General features: G+C 39.4%; 1 protein-coding gene across 2 annotated transcripts in view; it reads left to right on the forward strand.

The window, feature by feature from the left end:
* SYNPR (synaptoporin) overlaps positions 1-24,490 on the forward strand; it is a 347,409-nt gene that overhangs the window by 172,478 nt on the left and 150,441 nt on the right. Inside the window, exon 1 of one of the 2 annotated variants that reach the window (XM_004482456.5) lies at positions 2,284-2,782. The exons of the other annotated variant lie outside the window; for it this stretch is intronic. Coding sequence (XP_004482513.1) covers positions 2,759-2,782 — 24 coding nt within the window. The 5' untranslated portion in view covers positions 2,284-2,758. Of the gene's footprint in view, positions 1-2,283; positions 2,783-24,490 lie in introns of those variants that run through there. 2 annotated transcript variants of the gene reach the window in all.

Genomic DNA, 24,490 nt, shown 5'->3' on the forward strand with positions numbered 1-24,490 from the left:
GGAACAAAATATGTGACAGGAAAAGCTAACCCAACCAGCAGGTTAGAACCTTGCTATGTCTTAGAACATTATCTAGTCAGAGTTGACCCACAAAGTCCTTTAGAGCCTGTTCAGTAGAAACCCTTCAATTTAAACATGAGACCAACTGAGGCATGGACAAATTAAGGGACACCCTCTTCATTGAATAGACCACTAGCAAACCCAAGATCAAGGCTCACACCTCCTATTTCCCAGGGTATTGAGTAACTTTCCCAAGTCCCTTCTCTGCTTGGTAGACCCTCAGTCTACACCAGGATTCCCAGTCTGTGGGGGTGAATTTGTGCAGTGTGAAGAGCTGGGGAGATACTGCAGAAGTCAGTGTATCCATATGCAAATTAGCCATTCCCTGAATAAATGCCATCATGTGACCTATAGAGCAGAGTGGTTAAGAACTCGGGCCCTGGCATCAGACCATGTTCAAATCTTGACTTTACCAACTATTAACTGAGTACCTATGGATAAGTAATTTGACTCTTTAGGCCTTGGTTTCCTCATCTGTAAAGAGGAATAAGAATGGTAACTCCTCATAGTTTCATAAGGTCCTAGTAAGATAATATATTTTAAAACATTTAATATGTTATTATTATGTGAATCTGTCAATAATATGTGAGCCTGACTTGAACTAGTCAAGCTCAAATCCTTCCTGCAGAATCTCATTTGTAGTACAATTCAAAAATGTTCACTATTATGTGGGAAGACAATTTTTTTTCTTGAAATGGGAGGTCTTAATATTCAAAACCACTGGAATTGCTTACTCTTAACCTTCAACCTAGGGAAACTACATCTCTCCTCTAGGCATATTGCTGGTAACAGCAACCTCTTTAACTCTGCTCAGAAATGGCGGACTTCGGCAGAGGGATGTAATTCAGTCAGCCAGCACTACGTTTATTCAACAAATACTGAGTGTTTACTAGAGAAGTTTGGTGGTTCTAAGCCTTTTCCTGCTTCCACTGACTTTAGTTGCTCGATTTACCCCCACGAGTAGCTTCTTTCATGGAAATGTAGTGATTTTTCAGCAGGGGCACCTCCCTGCAGAAAATAATGGGATCTACAGTTTGAAGAGTTAGTAAGTACCCAGAAAGTTTATACATAAGCTTTCGCATGGCCATTTTCCATTTGTTTCCCAATCCTTCCCACAAACAGTCCTAGGAGGTGTTATTATACCCATTTTACAGGGGCCAAATCAAGGCACCAGAGCTTTCAGGGGCCTCCCCAAATCACATGGCTAGTAAGTGGAGAGCCCAGACTAGGAACTCAGGTCATCTTACTCCTCACCATGTTTTGTTTTGTTTTGTGTTTTGTTTGTTTGGTCCCCCAACCTTCGCTACCTCCCCACTCCCCGGCTACCACTGAGAGTTGTTACTGTTATAGGAGAAGGAGAAAGTGAGTAAGAGAGATGGGGGGACGCGGACTGTATGTGGTGTGGCGTGTGTATTGGTGGTTGTAGGGGTATGTGAGGGTGTGTGTGTGTGTGTGTGAGAGAGAGAGAGAGACTCAAAGAAAGCCCCAGGACAGGTTAAGAATTAATAACCACCTATAAAAATCATGGCCACCCAAGATGAGTATCAGATGGACCATCTGTCACTTGGATCATCACCATCGGCACAAAAGATAAAGCAGAGACCCTCTGGGACAATCTAAGGCCAAAAGTTCCTGCACTGAGTGGGGCCTGAAGTGGGGAAAGTGAGGAAAGAGGTGTATCATTTTCTTTGCTTTTCTGCAACATAGATCCTGGGAGAAATTGCCCTTAGGAAGCCAGTGCTGGGGTGGAGGGCAGCATATCTAACCCGTGGACAGCACTTCTGTGAATTCAGTGCCAATACAAAAAAAAAAAAAAGTTGCCTCAGGGGGCCATGGTTTTTTTCCCTTGAACTGGTCAAGCTCAACTCCTTCCTGCAGAGGCTCATTTGTAGGAAAAGCAGATCCAGGTCATATTTAAACCTCTAAAATCTTTTCAGTTTGAGGTTTTGTAGGAAAGGAGTTTTAAGTAACACTCCTATAATGAATGAGTTGTAATTTGCCCCTTTCACAGTTGCCAGAATCCATAATGTCTGTCTTCCAGTATCATCACCTTAATTATTTATGGGCAGTGTATGAATTTCTCAAACATGGTTCAAGTATAACATCCTGGCATTTCCATAAAAATGAAGGCATTTTTTAAAGCAAGCATATAAATTTTACGTAATCTATGCAAACGTGTTAATAAGGGTTTTGTAAATCTATTGCTTTCCACCTGCACCCCCAACACACAAAACCCTGCCTTCTTTTGATTCCCCAGCTTGTTTTTAAGCACTGTGTTTGAGGGAGGAGGGGGCTTGTGGGGAGATGGTGTTCTCTAGATGCAGCCTGCTCGTGAAAAGCTGTTCTCCACTTAACAGTTGTGAGAAAAGATCCAAGTGAAAGGCTCACCATGCCAGTAACTATCTCCCTACAATACAGCCTTCACAAGAGGGAAGTATCAGATTCCTGCACTTGAGCTGTGGGTTGTCGCCGTCTAATATGAGCATTTTGCCATCTCTCTGCAAATAAGGCAGAAGCTGCTACCTGATTGGTATAACATCTCACTTTCCCTCCGCATTGATTTTCTTGCTCTCTTCCTTTGCTTCATAAAAAGAGGGACAAGTGGCTGGTGCTGTGGACACAGAAGCTTTATTTTTAGTATGAGACAACCTCTATTTTCTTTCAGGAGAGAGAAGTTGGATTATCAATTCTTTTGTAAATGTGTATGGTGATATTTGCTCCGGTAAGTTTATATCTATCTTGCTTTACAGCTGTGGGGATGTGTGTGTGTGTGTTTGCACAGGTGCACCTGGGCTATACTGTCACTTTTATTTCCAAATATTATTTTTGAAATTGCTTTCTTGTATTCGTATGTTTAAACTGAAGAGGCTGTGTGGTGAGATAGTGGAATGCTTTCTTAGCTGTTGAAGTAGATGTCCGGTTTCTTTTAACATAGTAAGGAAACTGTTTAGGCAAACTTATATTTGGCTTTATAAAAATGAAATGTCATTCCACGCCACCCCCCTTTGGTGTGCTTATTGTCTCAAGTACATTCATTGTGCTCCAAACTGCTTCCCATTTTAATTAAAGTTTCTTCGTTTCAGAGAATTTTTTTAAACTCCATGAATAACTATCAAATATTGTGTGCTGTGCCAAAGGGAGTGTGGTAATTTCATGAGGTCGTATCATAAGGTAGAATGAATGAGTCTCCTCTAAGATTAGGTACATGAACCATTAATATAGCTGTATTTATGAAAAGTATTCAGATCACTAAAGTAAATCTCTAGCAGGTTATCTCTTCATTCCATGAAAACCTATAATCGCAAGTGACTGTTGCTTCTCTTCTGTCTTTCTTTGCACTGTGCATTTGTGCAACCATCTGTCAAATGCCCAGCCCCAGTGCTCATGTTTCTCTCTCTGAAGCTGATCAAGACAAAAGTTGCTGTTATTAAATTCAAACTAGTGCAAAATGACTATTAAGGCCAGCCCTGCTAGTAATGTTTTTTAAAATGCGTTACCTGGTTAACTGCTTTTTTTTTTTCCTTCCGGAGAGTAAAAGCTGGTCTGAATTCTTTGTTGTTAATGCACAGATCTGGGAGGAAGTCTATTAATATAATTATCCTAGACTGAGATGATAAAATGATTAAGTAATTGCCTTAATGGAAACAAACTGATAGTTTAATCTCCTCTTTTAGTTATACAATCACTAAATCTGCATTGTCTTACTTTTGGTGAAACGAGCTAGGGAATAAATTATAGTGAAAGTTAAAGGCACAGTTTAATGAGAAGCAAGAGGAGGTCTGACCATATATTTTCAGAGATTTTGAAAGTAAAGTTATGACTATCACATATGCCTAGACTTCATAGGCATAGATTCTTTTTTCAAAATAGCAATTTTTCCAGATCCTAAAGTAGTCTTAGAGCAGCTCATGGAAATAGTACTGAGTTTGTGAATGCACCGATGCTCATGTCTACTCCCTTTCTGGTATTCCCTCTTTCACACACCCTTTGCAAGCTGGAGTCTGACTACTCACTCTGGTAAGCAGAGTGAATGCTGTTGAATCTAGCTCAGCCTCAAAAATAAACAAATTCTCCAAACCCACACGAATTTACATGAACTTGATAGGGATCGCAATAGGCATGTTCCTCTCAACAGCCTTAGGATGCCATAAACCCTGTGGGAACCGAGTGTTCCTTAGCAGGCAGTTTGTTCGTGGGAAAAAACCTTAATTAAAAAAAAAGGCAACACTTTCATCTTTGGGCTTTGGGCTCTTGACAGTTACTGCTAAGTGAACTTAACAGCAGTGAGTATCCCTCCCCCGACACATAACCAATCCCCCAACAAATATTCTCTTAACATTCTTCTTTCACAGCTATTGAAACAGGTTATACATATAGTCATTAGCTGTCAATGAAGTTTATCATCATCTCAAGCTATTTAGTAACATAAATTCATGCAGACGTGATGGGACAGCATCCTACGTGTTTAAGCATCTGTATCTTTTCCTGCAAGTTGCTGGTTTACAAGAATGTTAAGGTTCCAAGCTCCCCTGCACCTCTTGGTATGGGAAGAACAACAAGGCATAGGAATTTTAAAGAGGCCAGGACACTTGGTTTGAATTAGGGTGGGTGTGCACAGTCTTCAGAAGTATTGCGTTTAAAAGTATTCACTTCTGAAAAGTCCAGGTTGCGATAGCCAGAAAAACTGCTGTAATCTATACTGAGAAATAAAAATCTCTGCCATGTTGGGGGAAATAATAAAGGGATTTTTTTTCCTTATTTTACAATGAAATCATTCATCCTTTTTAGGAAATGAAGAACTAATTTCTCCTGAATTTTTAACTCCTTTAACAAGATCTTCTTTGAATGCATAAGTACTTGCCATTTAGTAAATATTTACTGTATGCCTCAATGAGCAGTTTACGTGGCTGAACTCCTTTAATCTTTGCAACCGCTCAGTGAGGTGGAGGATGTTGCCTCCCATTTTACAGATGAGAAAATGGAGACGTGGGGCGAATATGTAACTTGCTTGAGGGAACACAGGGATGGCGATGAGACTCCGGGCCAGGAAGGCTCCTGCCTCCTCTCTGTGAGCCGTTTCACTTCCTCAGAACAATCTACAACAAACTCCTAGGTTGGAGTGCTGTGCAGGGGGCTTCCAGGCAGGTATCACGTCTTGGTTACTGCTTTTCCCCCTTCCGACATCACATAACCTCCTTCCTCTCAGCCTGTGCCTTTGTGACTCCAAGCTAATTATGTGTTTGAAACTGGAGAATGTGTGTTTTATTTCCACTCAACTTATGCAGCTACAAAGATGTGGATGTGATGAAAATGAGCCAGCCTGGAGAGAGATATATACAGGGGTGGCTAAATTAAGGTAGTTTTTTTTAATGGGTTGGAAGAAAAATCTATTCCTTTGACTTTCAATCTTTTGAACATAAAATCAAAATAAAGATGCTGTGATAGCTCAGAAATATTTGAGGTGGAAGAGAAAAAAAAATTCCACCTGAATTGATTTATTTGTGGAGGACATTATAGAATTCTCATCTTCCTTTTACTCATCCCCTGCATGATTTTCTTTCTACTCTTTGACTGGCTGGAAAGGGCTGAGGTGGCACTTCAGGTAGAATATTGCAAACTCTCTGTACCCTCTGGATAATTAAAAAAATGAACACAGCTGCTGATAAGCATGCTGAGATGCATGACAAAGTAGAAATTCACAGTCCCCAAATGCATCCTTTTCCAACTGAACACTGCACTCCCCATTTGAAATCCATTTAGGCCAATAAAATTCAGATGCGTCTTGTAGGGGGGAAATGCAACTGACATAGAATCAATATGTTTGAAATTTCTCCTCAAGTGACAGCTTTTGGACTGGAGGCAGGGCACTCCAGCCGTGAGATGAGTCTGTGAAATGCTGCATTTTCTTTCTTCCTGTGGGAGAGAAAGGACTATGAGTGATAACAATGCTCCTGGAAGACAAAACCTAACTCAGGCACCCCTGCTATATTTTACTGAGAGAAAAAGAGGGGGTCTTAAAAACAAACCAACCAAAAGAGTCAAGTTTTGAAGTGTTAGCATAATATTGACTTGGTGTCATCTGCTGTGCCTAGCTTTAGAGACAACCTGGTATAGACACGCAGTTATTTTAAGAGTTCAGAGTGCAGTAAACAATAAAATGTTTCCCAAATGATAGTCATTTTTGTCAGGAGCAAGGTTGGTAACTCACTGACTCTACATTACCACTTTCTCTCGCTCTTAAAAAAAATAATTGAGTGGTTTAGTCAGAAAGTGTTGCACTAGAGCCAGTACTGATAAAGAAATTTAAATGTCTCCTTTTTCAACAGCATTTATGAAATCTCTAACTATACCAGGAGCCAAGAAAGGAATACTTGTACTTTGAATGAAATATATGGTGCCCAGTCACAATGCTCATCAAATATAGGCCATCTCTGAAAATTAATCTTAGAGACGATTTTATAAAGCTTATCACATTTCATTCCCCAGCTAGAAGATGCTATTTACTTCAAAGAGGTGACCAAATCCAAAATAAATAGCAATAGATGTATTTCATTTTGTCCATATTTCCTCCTACCCTTCTTTTGGCTATGGACATGTGTTCTTAAGCATGTCGATCATTAAATGCTTAAAAATATTCCACTAGGTATGGAGAAAGCAGCTGGTATGAAGACATAATGAGTGTTGCGCTAGTCTTGAATTTGTCAGCAAACATTCTAAGCTGGTGTACAAAGAGAGCAGGTGGTCCTGTTATAACTTGTATAAGAAATTGGAATCAGTTGTGTAATTTGAGTCTGAAACCAGCACATGAAATATGAAATCCTCTAGAAACTCTCTTGGTCATTAGTGCGAATTTAAATGTTTAAGGATTAACATGAGTTGAAAATGGGAATACCTCAGTCTCTCTATTCTGCAGACTAACGGATCTGCGTAATTCATGTATTTGACAGTGATCATTTTTTTAACACAGATTCTAGCCAAAACTACTAACAGAAAATTGTTCAGACACAACTCCAAACACATTCCGTTACAGTTTCTGGAAATCTTATTCCTAACGCAGAGTGATCAGTGCACTGTGAAGCTTTGGATTGACCAATATAAATTGATAATCATGTTGTTGTTACAGCTCTCTGTGGGAAGATATTTTGGACTTACAGGTTTCTATTGGTAGTCCCCATCTGACTTCTTTAGCCTGCTTACAGGATCGCTAAATCCTTTCAAATTACTATATATTGTCTCAGTGTAGACTTTCTAGCAAATATTTTAGGCTTATTTTATTTTTGGCAAAATGCGGCTTTAAGAACTTTTGTGTCCAATATGAATTATAATTGCAAGGACTTCTTAAGTTATCATGTTGACATCAACCTCTCAATGATAAACCCATATATCATTATCTGGCTTTGCATTTGTGTAAGGGAAGAAAATGGATACAATTTTTCAAAACCTATGACTTTCAAACTGCCTTCATATGAAATTGAATGGTTGAGACAAAAAAAAAATTTTTTTTAATTGGGCGCAGATTTGAAGGATGGTTTGGGATGTTGTCTTCACTGAGTTGTCCTTTCATTCAACAAATGTTTATGGATAGTCACCATGTGCCAGTATGAACAGGCATACAGTATCTGCACTCAGAACTAAATGCCTCCATTTGCCATTTTCTCACCTAAACTTGGTTCCTATTTCATGACCCAAGATGTGTCTTCTTAAAAGCAAATTGAACTGTTCTAGTAAGACATTTGCAGAAAATATGTGTTTTAGATCCTATCTGTTCATGCTCAGTTAAGGAACAAGGGTGAATCCACTTATTTACTGGTGTGATTAGTGCTGACTGTAAATGCAGTGGTTTTAAGCGGGGAGCTAGGAGAGGTCTTGCAGTGCTTCTGTCTTATAAGAATTATTTTTCACTTCTGTGCAGTCTCACATTTTATAGGCCAATCCCATTTGGAGATTGGGAGATAAAAGAAAGGAGAGAAGCTTTAACAGGGCAGAAAAGTAAAGAAGATATAAGAGTAAATGAAGAGGATGCACAAAATAAATAAGATTTTCACTGGCAATCTGAATCAGATGTAACCTGCATTATCTGGTTCTCTGTGGATAATTAATCACTCATCCATTTGTTCATCAAATATATAGTGGGTGTACTTTTTATGCCAAGTACTGTACTAGATGCTTGAGTACAAGATTAAACACAATATACTAGTCTTTGATCTCAAAGAGACCAGGGTTTCTCAATCTCAGCACTATTGACATGTTGACAATCCTTTGTTGAGGTGGGGGCTGTTTTATGTATTATAGGACGTTTAGCAGCATCCCCAGCCTCTACACACTAGGTATCAATTGCCCACTCCTGACCTTCCACTTGTGACAACTAAAAATGTCTGCAGACATTGCCCAGTTACCTCTGGTTAAGAATCACTGCAAGAGACTTGGTAATTACCACCAGTTTTGACTGAATATTCCCATGGTCTTCCTACTTTTTTCCCTTTAGGATACTCTGCTGCATTGTTTACCCCCTGAGTTTTTCAGTTTCTTTAACCAAATATTCTGTAGGACTTGCCTAACAAAGACAAGTAAGCCACTGCTAAGTTGTGTGTATTTTTTTTACTGTTATCCTTTACCTCTGTATAACACTTTATCACTTTCACTTAGTTTACATGATCTCATTTGATTCTAGCAATCAACAAAAAAAAGTGATTTTAAAATACTATACATTTGTATAAATGAGTAAATGAATATTTAGAATGATTGTAATATGCCCAAATTCTTGCAGCTAATACTAGATAGAAATTGAATGCACACTCACATTTCTTGATGCAATAAATCCCAGTGCTTTTTTACAAATTACAATATTTGTATTGTAATGTAAAAGAGAGAGGTATGTTTAAGCCACACCTTTTCTCTTTGAGGCTATTTTTTTTTATTTTTATTATTCATTTTTTAAAAATATTACATTCCAAAAATATGAGGTCCCATTCAACCCCACCGCCCCTACCCCACCACTCCCCCCACAGCAACACTCTCTCCCATCATCATGACACATCCATTGCATTTGGTAAGTACATCTCTGGGCATCGCTGCACCTCATGGTCAATGGTCCACATCATAGCCCATACTCTCCCACGTTCCATCCAGTGGGCCCTGGGGGGATCTACAATGTCTGGTAATTGTCCCTGAAGTACCACCCAGGACAACTCCAAGTCCCAAAAACGCCTCCACATCTCATCTCTTCCTTCCATTCCCCGCACCCAGCAGCCACCATGGCCACTTTTCCCACACCAATGCCACATTTTCTCTGTGGACCTTGGATTGGTTGTGTCCATTGCACTTCTATGTCAAGAGGGGGCTTAGATTCCACATGGATACTGAATGCAATCCTCCTGCTTTCAGTTGTAGGTACTCTAGGCTCCATGGTGTGGTGGTTGACATTCTTCAACTCCATGTTAGCTGAGTGGGGTAAGTCCAATAAATCAGAGTGTAGGAGTTAAAGTCTGTTGAGGTTCAGGGCCTGGCTATTACATTATCAGTTTGGACAATAAAGGGAGCAGAGTGATAGACGGAGGGTGACAAGCTTGGCTTTCTTACTCAGCACTGATTAGCTAGGTGGTTTTAGACACCACTTATATGCTCAGAACTTCTTCAGTAGTTCAAGTAACATAGAGTGATGCCCAAGCCACATGGAGCTTAGAGACTAGTCTAGAGGAATGGATGGAACACAGATTTTGAAGTTAGATGAATCCAGTATTTGAGGCAGTGTCCCAGAAAGAAAAAGATGATGCCCTCAAATTTTCTGACCTCCTGCTGATGACTGGAAAACATTCAAACTTTATTTAAGTTAGAAGACTGAAGTCCTCAGAGGTAAGGTGAGTTGTTCAAGGCCTTATAGTAAATTAGGTGTCAACAGCAGAGCTCAATGTCCTTCCAGCTCAATGGGCTGAAGTACCATTTCAAATAGAAGGTCAATTTATGGATCTGGCAAGTACCAGTAATGTATGCATTAATTGTTATAACTAGATGTCTAAGTGCCTATGATAGGTCACTGATTGTTAAATGGGACATACCCAAACATCTTTGGGATTAGTTTAACTAAATTCCAGCCTTATTACAGATCACAGAGTCCTGGGGCTCCTTGATGGATATTGGAAGAGAAATAGGCATGGAATACATTAAAGGCAGGTAGTGGTTTGCAATGGTACTCATCACAAGTGCTCCTGAGCTTGGATAAACAGGAGCTGGAGCTCACACTGTTCATCGGCCCATATCTTTGATCATCTGATGAGTTGGTAAAATGTATCCATTACTATCGAGACCCTTGGCACATTTGCCAAGATAAAAGCCCTTCCTAGCAGATGACTCTTGTAGAATACCCATTGAGAAAATTGTCTTCTGCCTGAATTGCCTTACAGCACTCAGCTTGGACTGAGATGAAATAGGTCCCAAACCTGTCTCTGCCAGTTATGAGTATGCACAGCCTTACGCAATCTATCTGTCCTCTCTGGGCCTCATCTCTTCAACTGTAAAATGGAAATAATGGACCCACTCCCCAGAGCTATGGAGAGGGTTCCTGTCATAGACGACACGGGAAAGGCCTCAGCAACAGTCTTATTGCTTCCTTCCCTCTATAGTCAAAGTCCATTTGGCTATCAGTTTTCATTCCATGCCCTTGATGAGTGCACGAGGTTAGGGGAAATGGTTTTCCCACTCTACCAGGAAAATGACTGTAGTTATGGGATGGGTCTAAAGTAGTCTGGAAATTCCTTGATGGGTAATTCCATCTCAAGGAGAGAGTTATATGCAATTATAAATTGCAGAGCATCATTATTGATGAATATCTATAATAAAACCAAATTCAATATGGATAACGCAATTCCCTACAATCAGCTCATCTTAAGGAATACTTCCCAATTTTTCTCCCTGCTTCCTCAGAACCCTCCCCCCCCCCCCCCCCAACAGTCTTGGCATAACCCACTTCTTAAAATCCAGGGAGGATATTGAAGCAACCTCTTACCTCAGCCCATCATATTCTAATACTGTGTGTCCTTAACCCTCTCCTCCGGTCTCAGGTTCTTAGAAGTTCCTCAGGGGAACGACAAATCATGATTTTTCTCCTCCCTTAGGACTGAAGCTCAGGGAAAGCATTGCATTGCTGGTCCTGGGTTCCTTATTATCCCTTGCTGCGGGAAATTCAGAGGTTTCTCATTTCTCATATTTTATTTACCTCAAAGCATCTTCTGACACATCTGATCAGAAAACTCAGTTAGCTCATATTTTTTCTAAGACCATTATCTGCTGGCAGCCCTCTCACAGACTCCTTCCCCTCAGCTCACCTCTTCTCTCTCTGACTGGTATTTACAAACTCATCATCTCAGACATTTGGAAGGCAGACCCCCTCCAAGCCTCTTTCTAGCCCAGTTGCCCAGTATTTTTTCTTCCTTTCCCGCTGCCTCTACTTTCTAAACAGTGATTCTCAAACTTTTTCTCTGTTGATCTCTTCAGGAAGGCAAGTATGTTCTCTCATTCATTCATTTGTTCATGCATCATTCTTTTATGCTTTCTACTGATATCTGAAATTTATTGAGCAGCTAAATTATGCTAAATTGTGCCAGGCACTGTTAAGCATTTGGGACATGGAGGTTACTAAAACAGATAAAATCTCATCTTTCCTAAGATTTGCAGTCTAATGGGGTAAAAGTCAATTTAAATAATCCCTCAAACATGATTTAATTATCATGGTAGTAAGTGCTAAAAGTAAGAGGTAAGCCATCTTGGGCACTAATTATGTGACAGAAATGGCTCCAAGTGTTTTATGCATATTAATTCATTTAATCCTTATAATAATCCTGTGAGGAAGTTAAAAGAGGAAAGAATTGAAGCCCATAAGATCCTGAAGAGGTTGAACTCCTCTAACAAATCCAGGAATAATTAGAATGATGGTCACACAACACGACAAGATGCTAAGAGTTCATGTAGATGACATTTATGCAGCACTTACTGTTTACCACATACTGTGCTCTACACCTCATATAGACTTGGACTTGGATCATGTAATCATCAGGACAGCACCATGAGGTATCACTATTGTTATTTTAAGGATGAGGAAAATGAGTCACTTGTAAGTGGTGGCTCTGAGATTGTGGACTGGGTGTGTGTGACCCATACCTGGGCTCTTAACTTCTATGTAACCTGTTAAAAGCTAATATGGAACATTTCTCATTCAGCTCATATCCAAGGAAGTGCTGGTAGGAGGGGAAGGTAAAGGACTGTTTTAATGTACATCTGAGTAAGAACCACACTGGTCTCTCCTGGAGTAAAATAGGGCTTTTGGGGGGTGTTGAATCCTTCACCTTGAAGCATTTTCCAAGGAAGACAGCGAGCATCTTCTGTAGCTTCCTATTGTAGGAGTGGGCCGAGGACCAGTAGATCAGCTTCACCTGGGAGCTTGTTAGAATTGCTCTCCTATTCCACCCCAGACCTATTGATTATCAGAATCTCCAATTTTAACAAGCCCCCAGGGGATTCATATGCACAGTTAAGTTTGAGAAACACAGATCTAGAACAAGTTAAAAGTCTGGGCTTCCAGCCCTGCTAGTGATGCTAATTGAACCAGTTTGACTTCTCTGGATTCTATTTGCTCTGCCTCTTCAATGGGAATGGTCTCTGCTCTCTCAGATGGAGTCAAGTCCTCATGCAAAAGAGCTCTGGGTGGTCAGAAAGAAAGATTTTATAGACACTTTTGTAAAAGTCTTTTATCTCCAGAATCATTTTCTCAGAGTGTGTCCCACCTACATCAGAATCACCCAGGGAGTTTATTTAAAATGATGCTTAGGAAGCAGATATGGCTCAAACAGATGAGTATCCAAATCCCACATGGGAGGTCCTGGGTTCAGTTCCTGGTACCTTCTAGAGAAGAAACAAGCAGACAACAAGCAAAAACAAACTAGCAGGGAGCAGGTAAGGCCCAAGCAGTTGAGTGCCCACCTCGCACATGGAAAGTCCCAGGTTCGGTTCCAGTGCCTACTAAAGAAAAACAGATAGACAAGGAGCAGACAACAAGCAAAAAATACTTAAAAACATTGAACTGTACACTTAAAATGTATGAATTACAAGGTTTATGAGCTATATGTCAATAAAATTATTTTTAAAATGATGTTCAAATTAAAAGATTTTTCAAGACAGCAACAAATGCCAATATACAGTATAATATTGTGTGTAATATATACAAGATCTATTGTAATAATGTCTTCAAAGCACTAAGAGAAAATGACTGTTGGTTTAGAATTGAATTATCCCTCCTAAGGTATTTTTCTGCAGCAAAGACATAATAAAGACATTATAAAACAAACATTAAGTTACACTTCATTTTTATGCTTAATGAATCCACTTTTGGAAGGAGCTATCACCATGGAATGTGTACTTTGGATACAGTCAGACTTTGGGTTCAAATTCCGACTCCACTAGCTGTGTGAATCTTATTTGAGTGATTTATGTTTTTGACTTGTTTTCTCATCTGTAAAATGAAGAAACAATTCTCACCATTGGCAAGAGAAAGGGACTCTTGTGAAGTTAATAATCTATGTAAGTATGTAGCACATAGTACTACATTAAAATCATAACTATTCTTAGTGGTTATTGAACAGAATGAAATTTCACAAAATCATCCATCTTAGTTTATCTATGACATAATAAGGGAACATTAATTAGTTGCTGTAAGCAGAAATTTACTTTGAATACTTTTGAAGTGATATTTAATTTAGTATATAGGTCTTGTCACTTCATTCATTTATTCACTCAACAAATGTGTATTAAGTTTCTATTAAGGTCCCAGAAATTTTCCATGCACTGGGAAGGCAGCAGTGTTGTATGCTATTGAGTGGGGAAGGGAATAATAAACAAACAAATACTAGAAAATAATGGATGGTGGTAAAAACTATGGAGAAATATAGACCAGATACAGGGGATAGGCCATTCTTTTAAAGCCATATAAGTTGAGTCAAACAGTAAGTTTATTAGCGGACACTTACATAAAAGTTTTATAGTCAGTTTTGGTATTTTCTCTATAGGTTTTCTCAGAATGAAGAGGCATTCTGTTTGGAAAAGTTTAAATTGGTGTGAAGCTCGATGACCAACTGCTAACACCCTTTCCATCTTTCCACAGAACAAGTGACTCTTGCAGGCTCATGATATTTAAGGCATGAAAAACATCCTTTGTTATTCAAGTGATCCTCACAATAATCCCCAAAAAACAGATTGATTGTTTCTCACATTTTGCCTCAAGTGAGAGAAATGTTGGCTTAGAATGGCCAGTTTCAGTTGACCAGAGTTGACCAATGGTAAGTGGTACTGCTGAGATGCAAACTCAGTCTTCTCTCTACAAATTCAATGGACTCTACCACAGGACCTCGACTTATTGGACAATTCCCAAAAGGCCTCCCGTGAAAAAAGGGCCAGGGCCCCAGGGGAATTCATAGCTCTGTGCAATGTTATTGTTCTGCTTTGTAAAGACTTAGTGAGACTATTTCAGGTTTAAGCTATCACTATTTTACAAATATGATAGTGTTGAAGATAAAAATGGAATAAATGATGTAAAATCAACTGGAATTTTTGAGGCATGGGTACAATTATAGATTCACAAAAAACCCACAAAACTGTTAGACTATTATGGAATTTTCCAAACTCAACTTTACTTAATTTTTAGAATGGTCTTTGTAAGTGTTTTACTTCGAGTAAGCACTGTCTTAATAGTTTCTGATTTAAATTTAGAAACAGTTTTATTCTTATTGGTTCAAAAAGAAATTATATTCCAGTGAATTCTACCAGCTAAGTGTCCAATAAGTACCTTGAACATGTATCATTCCTCTTTTTCACTTTTTTTTTTGCTAGTCCACAAACAATGCTACCATCTAATAATTGGAATATTAGAGGAAATAGGTTAAAAGATAACATATCAGAACTGGATCTAATTATTATGTTAACTCTTCTATCACAATTAGAACATGCTGGTTTCCAACTGAGCAGTGTCCACACCTGGACTCTAAGATGGCCACATTAATTTTCTGGAATTATTAGGTTGATGCTGTCTATTAGTAATAATAATGAGGTTTTCTACCATTACAATTGACCATGCCTTTGTTCCATTGCCTATGTGTGCATGTACATACACATAGACGACACTACATTATTTTTCTCTACCTACTTTTAGAATATGAAATTCAGGGAACAATAGGAAACACCCCAGAATGTTTGGCCATCCTTGATAGTGATACGAACAGCTAAAGAGGTAGGAACAACCGGGTAGATCTTCATCCAGAAGCCTCTCATCTCAAGTATAATTTAAGGTTGTTAGTTAAAAAGAAATTAGTTTATAAACAATCCGCATGATTGGAGGGCAGCCTTCCCCGTAATAATAACTTTAAGATGGTAACATTCTGAAAGCACCTTTCTTTAGCCTCATTCTTTCAGGTTCTCAAAGCTAAGAGCTGTTGTGTATCTCGGGTGAGCTGTGGTGTCTATCTCATGTGGATGGACTGGAGCTGGAAATAGGAACATTTCAAGAGTAGAGGGATCTAATGGAGTTAGAAAGTAATATTTTATAATCTGCAAACCTGACAGAAGCTCTTTAAAATTGTCCACTCAAAAAAAAAAAAGCACAGTTTTTTAGTCCCTCTATTAGAAACAAAACGACAACAACAAAACCAACTTTGTAATACCCACAGCATGTTGAACACTGGTAGAAGTTGGGCACAGCCAAGCCTACTGAATCCAGCAGTTGGGTCATGCTCCCATTGTCCCTGCTATTTTGCCTTTATACATAGGACTGTGTGTATATATCTTCACATGTTCTCAGTGTCTTTTATCCTGTTCCCATTCAATTGTCACCCTGAAATATACCTTGAGTATCAGGACCCTACTCTTTTGGCTTGGAATCCCCATTGTCTAAGACATGGTACTGGCATAGAATAGGCCTCCCCTAAATGTTTATTGAGTGAGTACATGACAACCATTTGAAATCTCAGAAAGCAGGAGCATTCTTGGATCAGTACCTTTAAGCCTCCTTAGGAATACTTGCTAGATGAAGAGTAAAAAGTTTGATGAAATTTGTCAGAGGGATATGAGAATAGGTTGGGAAAGATTGGAATAATAGCTTGCATTCTTTGAGCCCTTACTGTGGACCAGGCATAGCACAGAATAGGTTTAATACAGTGACTCACAACAGCCCTGTAATTTTGGGGATAACACTTTCATTTTATACTGAAGGAAACTGAAGGGTTGAGAGACGTAGGAATTTGTTCAAGGACGTAGAGCTAGAAGTGATGGTACAAGTTTTACTTCCAGGTCTGCTTGAATTCATAACCCTTGCTCTTTTTTTTTTTTTTTTTTTGTCTTTTTTTTTTTTGGTCTTTATTTATTTTTTTAGTGTTACATTAAAAAAATATGAGGTCCCCATATACCTGCCATCCCCCTCACCCCACTCCTCCCCCCATAGCAACAACCTCCTCCATCATCATGAGACATTCATTGCATTTGGCGAATACATCTCTGAGCACCGCTGCACCTCATGGTCAATGGTCCACATCATAGCCCACCCTCTCCCATAGTCCACCCAGTGGGCCATGGAAGGACACACAATGTCCAGTAACTGTCCCTGCAGCACCACCCAGGACAACTCCAAGTCCCGAAAATGCCCCCATATCACATCTCTTCCTCCCACTTCCTACCCCCAGCAGCCACCATGGCCACTTTCTCCACACCAATGTCACATTTCCTTTGATTACTGATCACAGTAGCATAACCCTTGCTCTTAACCACTGCACATATTATTTGAAAAGGAGCAGATCTGATTTATGATCATGGATCTTACCCTTGGTTCTTGCTTCTTCATCCCTCCTCTACTACATTCAGGTTCTCCTTGTTTGTTTCTTCCCTGAAGTCGTTCTGCTCAAATTCATCCTGAGACCCTTTCAGCCTTTCCTTGGTCTTTATAAAGTGGCCCACTTCATCCCAAACAAGAACATACAAAGAAACCAATAAAACTTTCGTTTTCATTTTCTGCCAGAGTCATCGGCCCCATAGAAGCTCACGTTTTTGTTGAGGGGCCCCTCAAATAATATGCTCCCCTGGATCTTAGCTTACTTCTCCCTACAAGGGGTCACCACCCTCCAAACTTAGAATACATTCTCTAGCTCACCTCTAAGTGTCTCTCCAGAAGTTTTCTGAGGCTATGACACAAGTTCATAGCTCTCTTGTTTTTCCTCTCGCAGGATAAGAAGTAGCTTTCTGGTGTACTATTCAGTTGTTTCTCTTTGAGTAAACTCTGACCTCCTGAGGATAGTTTTCAATTCCAGTCAGCTATGTTTTTTATTCTAGTAACTCATTCTATTGAATTCATATTTCTACTTGGAATGATCCTTTTATTAGTAGTAGTATTTTTTTGTTTTTGGTTTTTTTTTTCTCTTAAGGCCTTAACTGGTTATTGTTTTTTCTTCCGGACTTTATAGGACACCTAAGTCTCACCAATGGGCATAATAGAAAAAGCAAAGAAAGTTCCTTTCAATGAGCTCTTCAGCTCATTGAAGCAGTATCTGCTAAAATAAATTAGATCAAAACATGATTGAAGAGAACTTCCAGCACTTAACATCTAACAATCTGATTTTATTATCTATAAAACTGGAAGAGGGGAGTGGATGTGGATCAAGTGGTTGAATGCCTGTTTTCCCACATGGGAGGTGCTAGGTTCAGTTTGTGGTGCCTCCTGAAAATGGAAAAACAAACAAGCAGACAAACGAGGGACCCAGCTTAGGGAAGCCAGTGTGGCTTAGTGGTGAGTGCTGGCTTCCCACATATGAGGTCCTGGGTTCAATCCCCAGCCCTGGTATCTCAAAAAACAGACAGACAGACAAACTGGAAGAAGTGAAAAGAGCCTGCAGAATAGGAAAGTAATTAAACTGCTTTTAATAAAGGATCAGAAGATTCAGTGGAGCAAATTCTAATGTGGGTGACCCATGAAATAGGGAAGAGAACCTCTGAATATCTACCAGGTCCACAGAGCTCAAACTATATATGGACACATTGAATATTTAGGCATCCCTAGTCCAGGAATGGAGAAGACTCTACTGCCTGGACTGGGCTTCTACTTTGCAAGTTGAAGATCACATACGTACCTTACTTCTGGCTGATGCTCTGGGTATTACTGATAGGTTTAGACATGATGAATTTGATATTGATTTATTTATCTAAATGGTTGAATTTTCTAACCCACTTCTTATGAATCACTCTCTCTTTTCAAGACTCTTAATTAATTTTCTTCTTAACTTGTCTCCTCCCAATCCTAGTTACACATACACCATTGATGAAAATCTGGGTATTTGGGGGACTAAACCTTTATTTGCTTTCTATATATGGTAAGATAATTTTGAATTTTTTGAATGAATAAAGTCTAGTAAATCTACAAAGATCAATTATTCCTTGAATTTATGTGACTTACTTTACTAGCACTGTCCTGTACTTTTCTCTCTTGATGCTTTCTCTTAGAGTTGATATATCAGTTAGTTTTTGCTGCATAACAAACCACTCCAAAACTTAATAACAAAACTGTTTGTGTAACTTGTGATTCTGTAGGTCAGAAATTTGGGGTGGGTTCAGCTGGAGGTACTTCTGCTGAAGTTAGTTGGGCTCACTCATGTATCTGTGGTCACTTGCTGGTCAATAAATTGGCTCTGTTTCTGGGGGTTAGCTTGCTTTCATCTGGGACAAGGACAACTGGGCCAGATATTACTCATTATTTAGCAGGCTAACCTGGGTTAACATAGGGTTCCCAGACATTAAGTACAGAAGCTGCAAGGCTTATTTAGGCCTAGAATTGGAACTCACAGAATATCACTGTCATCACATTCTCTTGGTCAAAGCAAGTCCCAAGGGCAGCACAGGTTCAAGGGCTGAGGAAATAGGCTCCACCTCTTGATAGGAGTAGCTACCAAGTAATGTAATCTACCAGTACTCAACCATCATGTCTATGAATATATTCCTTAACTCTCAAGTCCAGTCTTCTTACCTCACTTTCAGAACATGCTCAGTTTATCTCAATTTCATATATAGTGAGACCTCTTCAACACAGGCATAACCAGTGTTTTCCTTTCCTCATGTCCCATTTCTGTCAAAGAAACTGTCATTTTCCCAGGGTCGTAAATGAAAGCCTTGCACTTACCTCACACTCTTTTCTCTCCCCTTTCATTATAGACAAAACTCTAACAAACTTTGTGAGAAGCCTTCTGAAGTGTCTCTCCAGATGTCCTTTCCCACCACTCAGATTTCTCCTTGATCTCCTTGCCTTCAATTTTTCTTCCATCCAAAATATTCACTGCATTCTCTCCCAACTAATTTTACCCATGTTTTCCCTCTTCTACTTCAGAATGTTCCATGGCTCCCCAAGATCAAGTACCCAAAGTTCAAGCTTCTCTGCCAGACATCACCTTGTGATTTTGCCCCAACTTCTCTGTCCAAATTTGCTTCCACTAGCCATCAATTTGGATCATACTTCAGTGAAATGAGGCACTTCTCTGGTCCCAAACACTGTATGGTTGCTTCAATTTCTTTATTCCGTTACGCTGTGTTTTTCCCCATCCTTTTTGCCTTTTAATATCTAATCCATTCTGCTAAACTCAAACCAAGTTCTCCTTCCTCCACAGAGCCAAAAGGGAATAGCCACAATGATTTCTTACTTCTTAATTTCCATTATCTATTTAGTGAACACTAAATATTTTTCCATGTAATTATATTTATTCTTAAGTATTTCCAGTATTCATCTGCAGTGGTGTTGCCTATCTCAGGTAAATGTGAACACTTGGAAAGTAAAGAAACCTATCACATCTTCCTTTTGTGTTCGTCAGTTCCATAGGACAGGGTATGAACAAATAAATATTCAATGAAAATTTATTGAATTGAATCTCTAATTTCATTTAATAACCTCTGTTGTGAAGATCATTTTATTCTCATTTCAAAAAACAGAAAGGATAGTGATTTATCAGGTTAACATTGCCTAATTCTTATGGGGCCAGGATGGAAACACATGTCCATAATCTCCGAACGAATCAGTGTTCTTTACATATACTCTACAGCCTCTCAATCCTGACAAAATGACTTCTACCAAGCCAAGATGCCATAGTTTGCTAGGGTTGCTATGATGAATGTCACAAACTGGATGGCTAAACAACAGGAAGTTATTGTCTCATGGTTTGGGAGACTAGAAGTGCAAAATCAAGGTCTCAACAAGCCGTGCTTTCTCTTGGAATCTACAGCATTATAGTGCTGGTTTGCAGCAATCTTTGTATCCCTTGGCTTACATCTCTGCCTCTGTCACATGGTGATCTGCTTCATTCTGTAGCTTCTGACTTCTGACTTCTTTTGACTGACGGCATCTGAATTTCACCTGCCATGTAAGAATTCTAGTCATATGGATTAAGGCCCGTCCCGATTCAATTTGTCTCATCTAAATAGGATCTCTGATGATCCTGTTCACCGATGAGTCTGTACATTAATAACATTTTCAAGGCTCCTGTTTATAAATGAGTTCACACCCATAGGAGTGCAGATTCAGATTAAGACTTAAACATACCTCTATGGGGGACATGATTCAATTTCCAACGCAAGGATATAAACTGCTATATTCTCTCATGCAACAAAGTCATCCTTGAAGTCTCCCTCACCCACCAACATCCAATTTAGCACTAAATCGTATTCATTTTGCCTCTAAAATATTCCTAAATCCATCTACTTCTCTCTACCTCCACTCTTACCTCCATCTTTCCTTGGACTATTATACCCTACCATAAAAGGTCCCATTGTTTTTCACTCTTCTACCCAACTACATCTTTCTCCAAGTTGTTTTCCACATCATAGAGTGATCTTTTCTATATTCAGATTTGTTCATCTGGCTCCTCTGCTTAAAATCCTCTAGTAAATTCCCATTGCTCTTAGGCAAGAGACCAAAATCTTTAACCAATCCCCATCAAAGCTACTTCTACACATCATCTTTTCCCATATCCCTTTATATTAACTGCTCCACCCAGCTCCTTTCCTCAAATACACTATGCTCCATCCTCCCACCAAGCCTTTAAACATATTATTCCCACTGCCCAGAACTTTCTTCCCACCCTAACTGCCCTTCACCCACTTTTACTTCTCCTTCAGTCAATTCAAATTATTTTGGTGGTTATTTAGTTAATGCCCTCTTTCAAATTATCAGCTTCTTGAAGTGAGGAAGCCTCTTTGCTTTTGTTCTTATTGTTGGGGTGCATATGAAGCACTAAATGAATAATAAATACTTGAATAAAAGGATGAATTTAATAAGTGAATGAATGAATAAATGAATGGACATATGTTTCTACCCTCAAGAGCTTGCACTCTTGGTAGGAGAGGCAGGTGAATAAATTGTTAAGTATACTGCGTTCAGTAGAAATGGAAGGACAGAGGGATCAATTTTACCTTGGGGTAAAGGGGAAAAAGGACAGGGAATGTATATTAGTACCTTATTGCTTTTTTAAACTACAAACTTACTGACTTAAAACAATATAAATTTATTATTTTATAGTTCTGGATGTCAGAAGTCCTGAAGTCAAACTGCCCACAGGGCTACCTTCCTTCTGTAGGCTCTATGGGAGAATCCATTTCCTTAATTTCCCAGCTTCTAGAGACCATCTGCATTCCTTGACTTATGGCTCCTTCTATTTTCAAAACCATCCATGGAGCATCTTCAAATCTCTCTCTCTGTTCCTGACCCTTCTTCTCCCTTTTTCATATTTAAGGATATCTGTGATTACACTGGACCCACCTGGATAATCCAGGATTCTCTCCCCATCTCAAGGTCCTTAATTTAATCCCATCTGCAGATTACCTTTTGTCATACAAGGTGACATATTTACAAGTTTCAGGGATTAGGACACAGACAGCTTTAAGATGCCAATTATTCTGTCTACCACAGATTAGTAAAGGAGTGACACAGAAATAGCTTCATGAAGAAAATGTCACCGGAACTGAGTCTTGAAACACAAAGATGGGGAAGGCACTGTAGGCAAAGACAACAAAATAGGTGAGGACGTGTAGGCAAAGTATGGCCAGGTTTGTTTAGAGAGGTTGTAAGTAATTTGTTATGGCTGAAACACATGAACTGAAGCCTGACTAGAGAGGCAGTGAAAGATGAGGCTAGAGAGCAAGGTAAGGATCTTGCATGCTATGCTAAGGAACTTTGACTTTATCTTATAGGCAGGAGAAAACCACTGAGTGGTGATAAGTAGTGAAGAAGAAATGTCCCAGTCAGACTTGCTTTCTGGAAAGACCATCCTTGCAGCAGTATGAAACATAGATTTCCTGGACAAGGCTGGAGGCAGGTATAGCTGATAGAGACCACACCAGCACTCTTGGCAAGTGATGATGGTAGCCTGAGCCAAGGTAGTAGCAGGTAAATCAAGAAGGGAACATAACTAAGAGCAATATTAAACATGGCAGACCAAGAAAGCTAGGTGACTGAATGCATGCGGTGAGAGCAACGGAGGAATGCAGGATGACTTTCAAGTGTTTGATTTTGATGATGAGATGGAAAGATGTACCATGGGCTGAAATAAGGCGTATCTCAAATCAGTCTCTTCACATGGATTTCTAGGAGACAGCCCAAAAGGAACACAGCTTTTAGATATTCACTAAGCCCAGTGTCTTAATGCCATACTAGGGTAGAAATTCTCAAGGTACTTGGCAAATGGGTTTGTTGTTTCATTTCCAATGTTTCATTGAGCTTGCAGCATTAAGAAATGAGAACACTATAATAACCATAATCATTAAAGAGATCCAATTCCTATGAAACATCTCTATATTACCCAGCTTTTTCTACTTCCCTCTGGCATTTGTCTACCAGTTCTTCCCAGGGGATATAAACATATCAACCACTAAAAACCAAATGCAGTGGCTTCTCCCTTTAACCTGTGCAAGTCTGACACCTTACATCTTTGTTTTGGTTTTTGGACTTGAGTCAAAACATCACCACTTCTAATCCTTTCCCCACAAACCATTGGTACTGTCAAAAATTTGGATCTCATCCCAGCATTGGCCCAAAACAATGGTGAGGCTGAGTGGGATCCAGAGGAGCCCAGGTCCCTCCAATTTCTCCTCAGAAAGCAGATTCTGCTTGTCTTTGAATGGTCCTTTGAGGTTATGGATGAAGTTCAAGAAAAGGAAGGCTTCTCTAGATTTGGCTAAGAGCTCAAGTCGGAGGGTCTAGAATTCAACTTCTGACTTTACCATGTGCTGACTGTATTTTAGAGAAGTTACCAAGTTATAAGCCTCAGTTTTCCCAACTGTGGAATGGATAATACTAATCTTGGAGGCCAGTTGACAAAATCATTTGAGACAATGCATTTAAGGCACTTTACTCAGGGTCTGGTGCATGGTAAATGCTCCCCAAAGGGTAGTTATTCTTTTAATTATAAGTATTTTATTATTAATAATTACTATAGAATGACTCATAAATAATAAGCAGATTTCATGTGATGAATCCAGGCTCCTTACAAGGACCTACCTGGTCTTGCCTCATGCCTCATCTCATACATTCTTCTCTTCAACCATTGCAGCTGCAATAGCTTCCTTTCATTCCCTCAGACATGCCTAGCTCTTTCTCTTCTTAAATTCTTCTGCTTGGGATTTTCCTTTCACCCATGTCCAACTCCTCCCAAGGCTAGTTCTTCAGTCTTTAGCACAGGACGTGTGCATGCCTTCTTCAAAGTTTTCCATGCTCTCCTTCTCTAAAAAGTCCCTACTTTTACCCCCTACCATTGTACCTACTCATTCCCTTAATTTCCTTTATCACAATTTTATATTTATGTATTTATTCATTTATTGCCATTATACCAGATTCTAATGTTCAAGGGAGCAGCCACCATATATATTACACACACACACACACAGCACCTACACAATATTGAGAATTAGTATGCAGTCAGGAAATATTTACATTTAGGAGTGTGGCAATTTGATATTATTTATGAATTCCAAAAAGAGATACAGATTATGTTTGTAAACTGGTCTGTTCCTCTAGGCATGATAACCCTCTGATTGTATTTAGCTGAGATGTCTGATTAAATTATGTTAAGATTGAGCATTGATTCAGCTTTGAGTCCTAGCCCCCTTGGTGGGTTGATAAAACAGACTCTCACACAGAAGTAGATACAACAGAAAAGATACACAGAGGATTCTGCAGCCCAAGAAGAGAGATGAGCCTGATAGTTTATAACTGACCTTGTGAAGAGACCAGAGCAGCTGAACTTGGAAAGAAATGAGCCCCAGCAAGAGAGATGACCCTTATACCAGCCTACAGCTGAGATCAGAAGAAGCTGGGCCCACAGAGCCTTAAGAGGAAGAAGGAAGGCTGTACCCTCACAGACATTGCCCGCCATCT

The sequence above is a fragment of the Dasypus novemcinctus genome, chromosome 26 (assembly GCF_030445035.2).
Source record: "Dasypus novemcinctus isolate mDasNov1 chromosome 26, mDasNov1.1.hap2, whole genome shotgun sequence".
In the NCBI taxonomy this organism is placed as follows: Eukaryota; Metazoa; Chordata; class Mammalia; order Cingulata; family Dasypodidae; genus Dasypus; species Dasypus novemcinctus.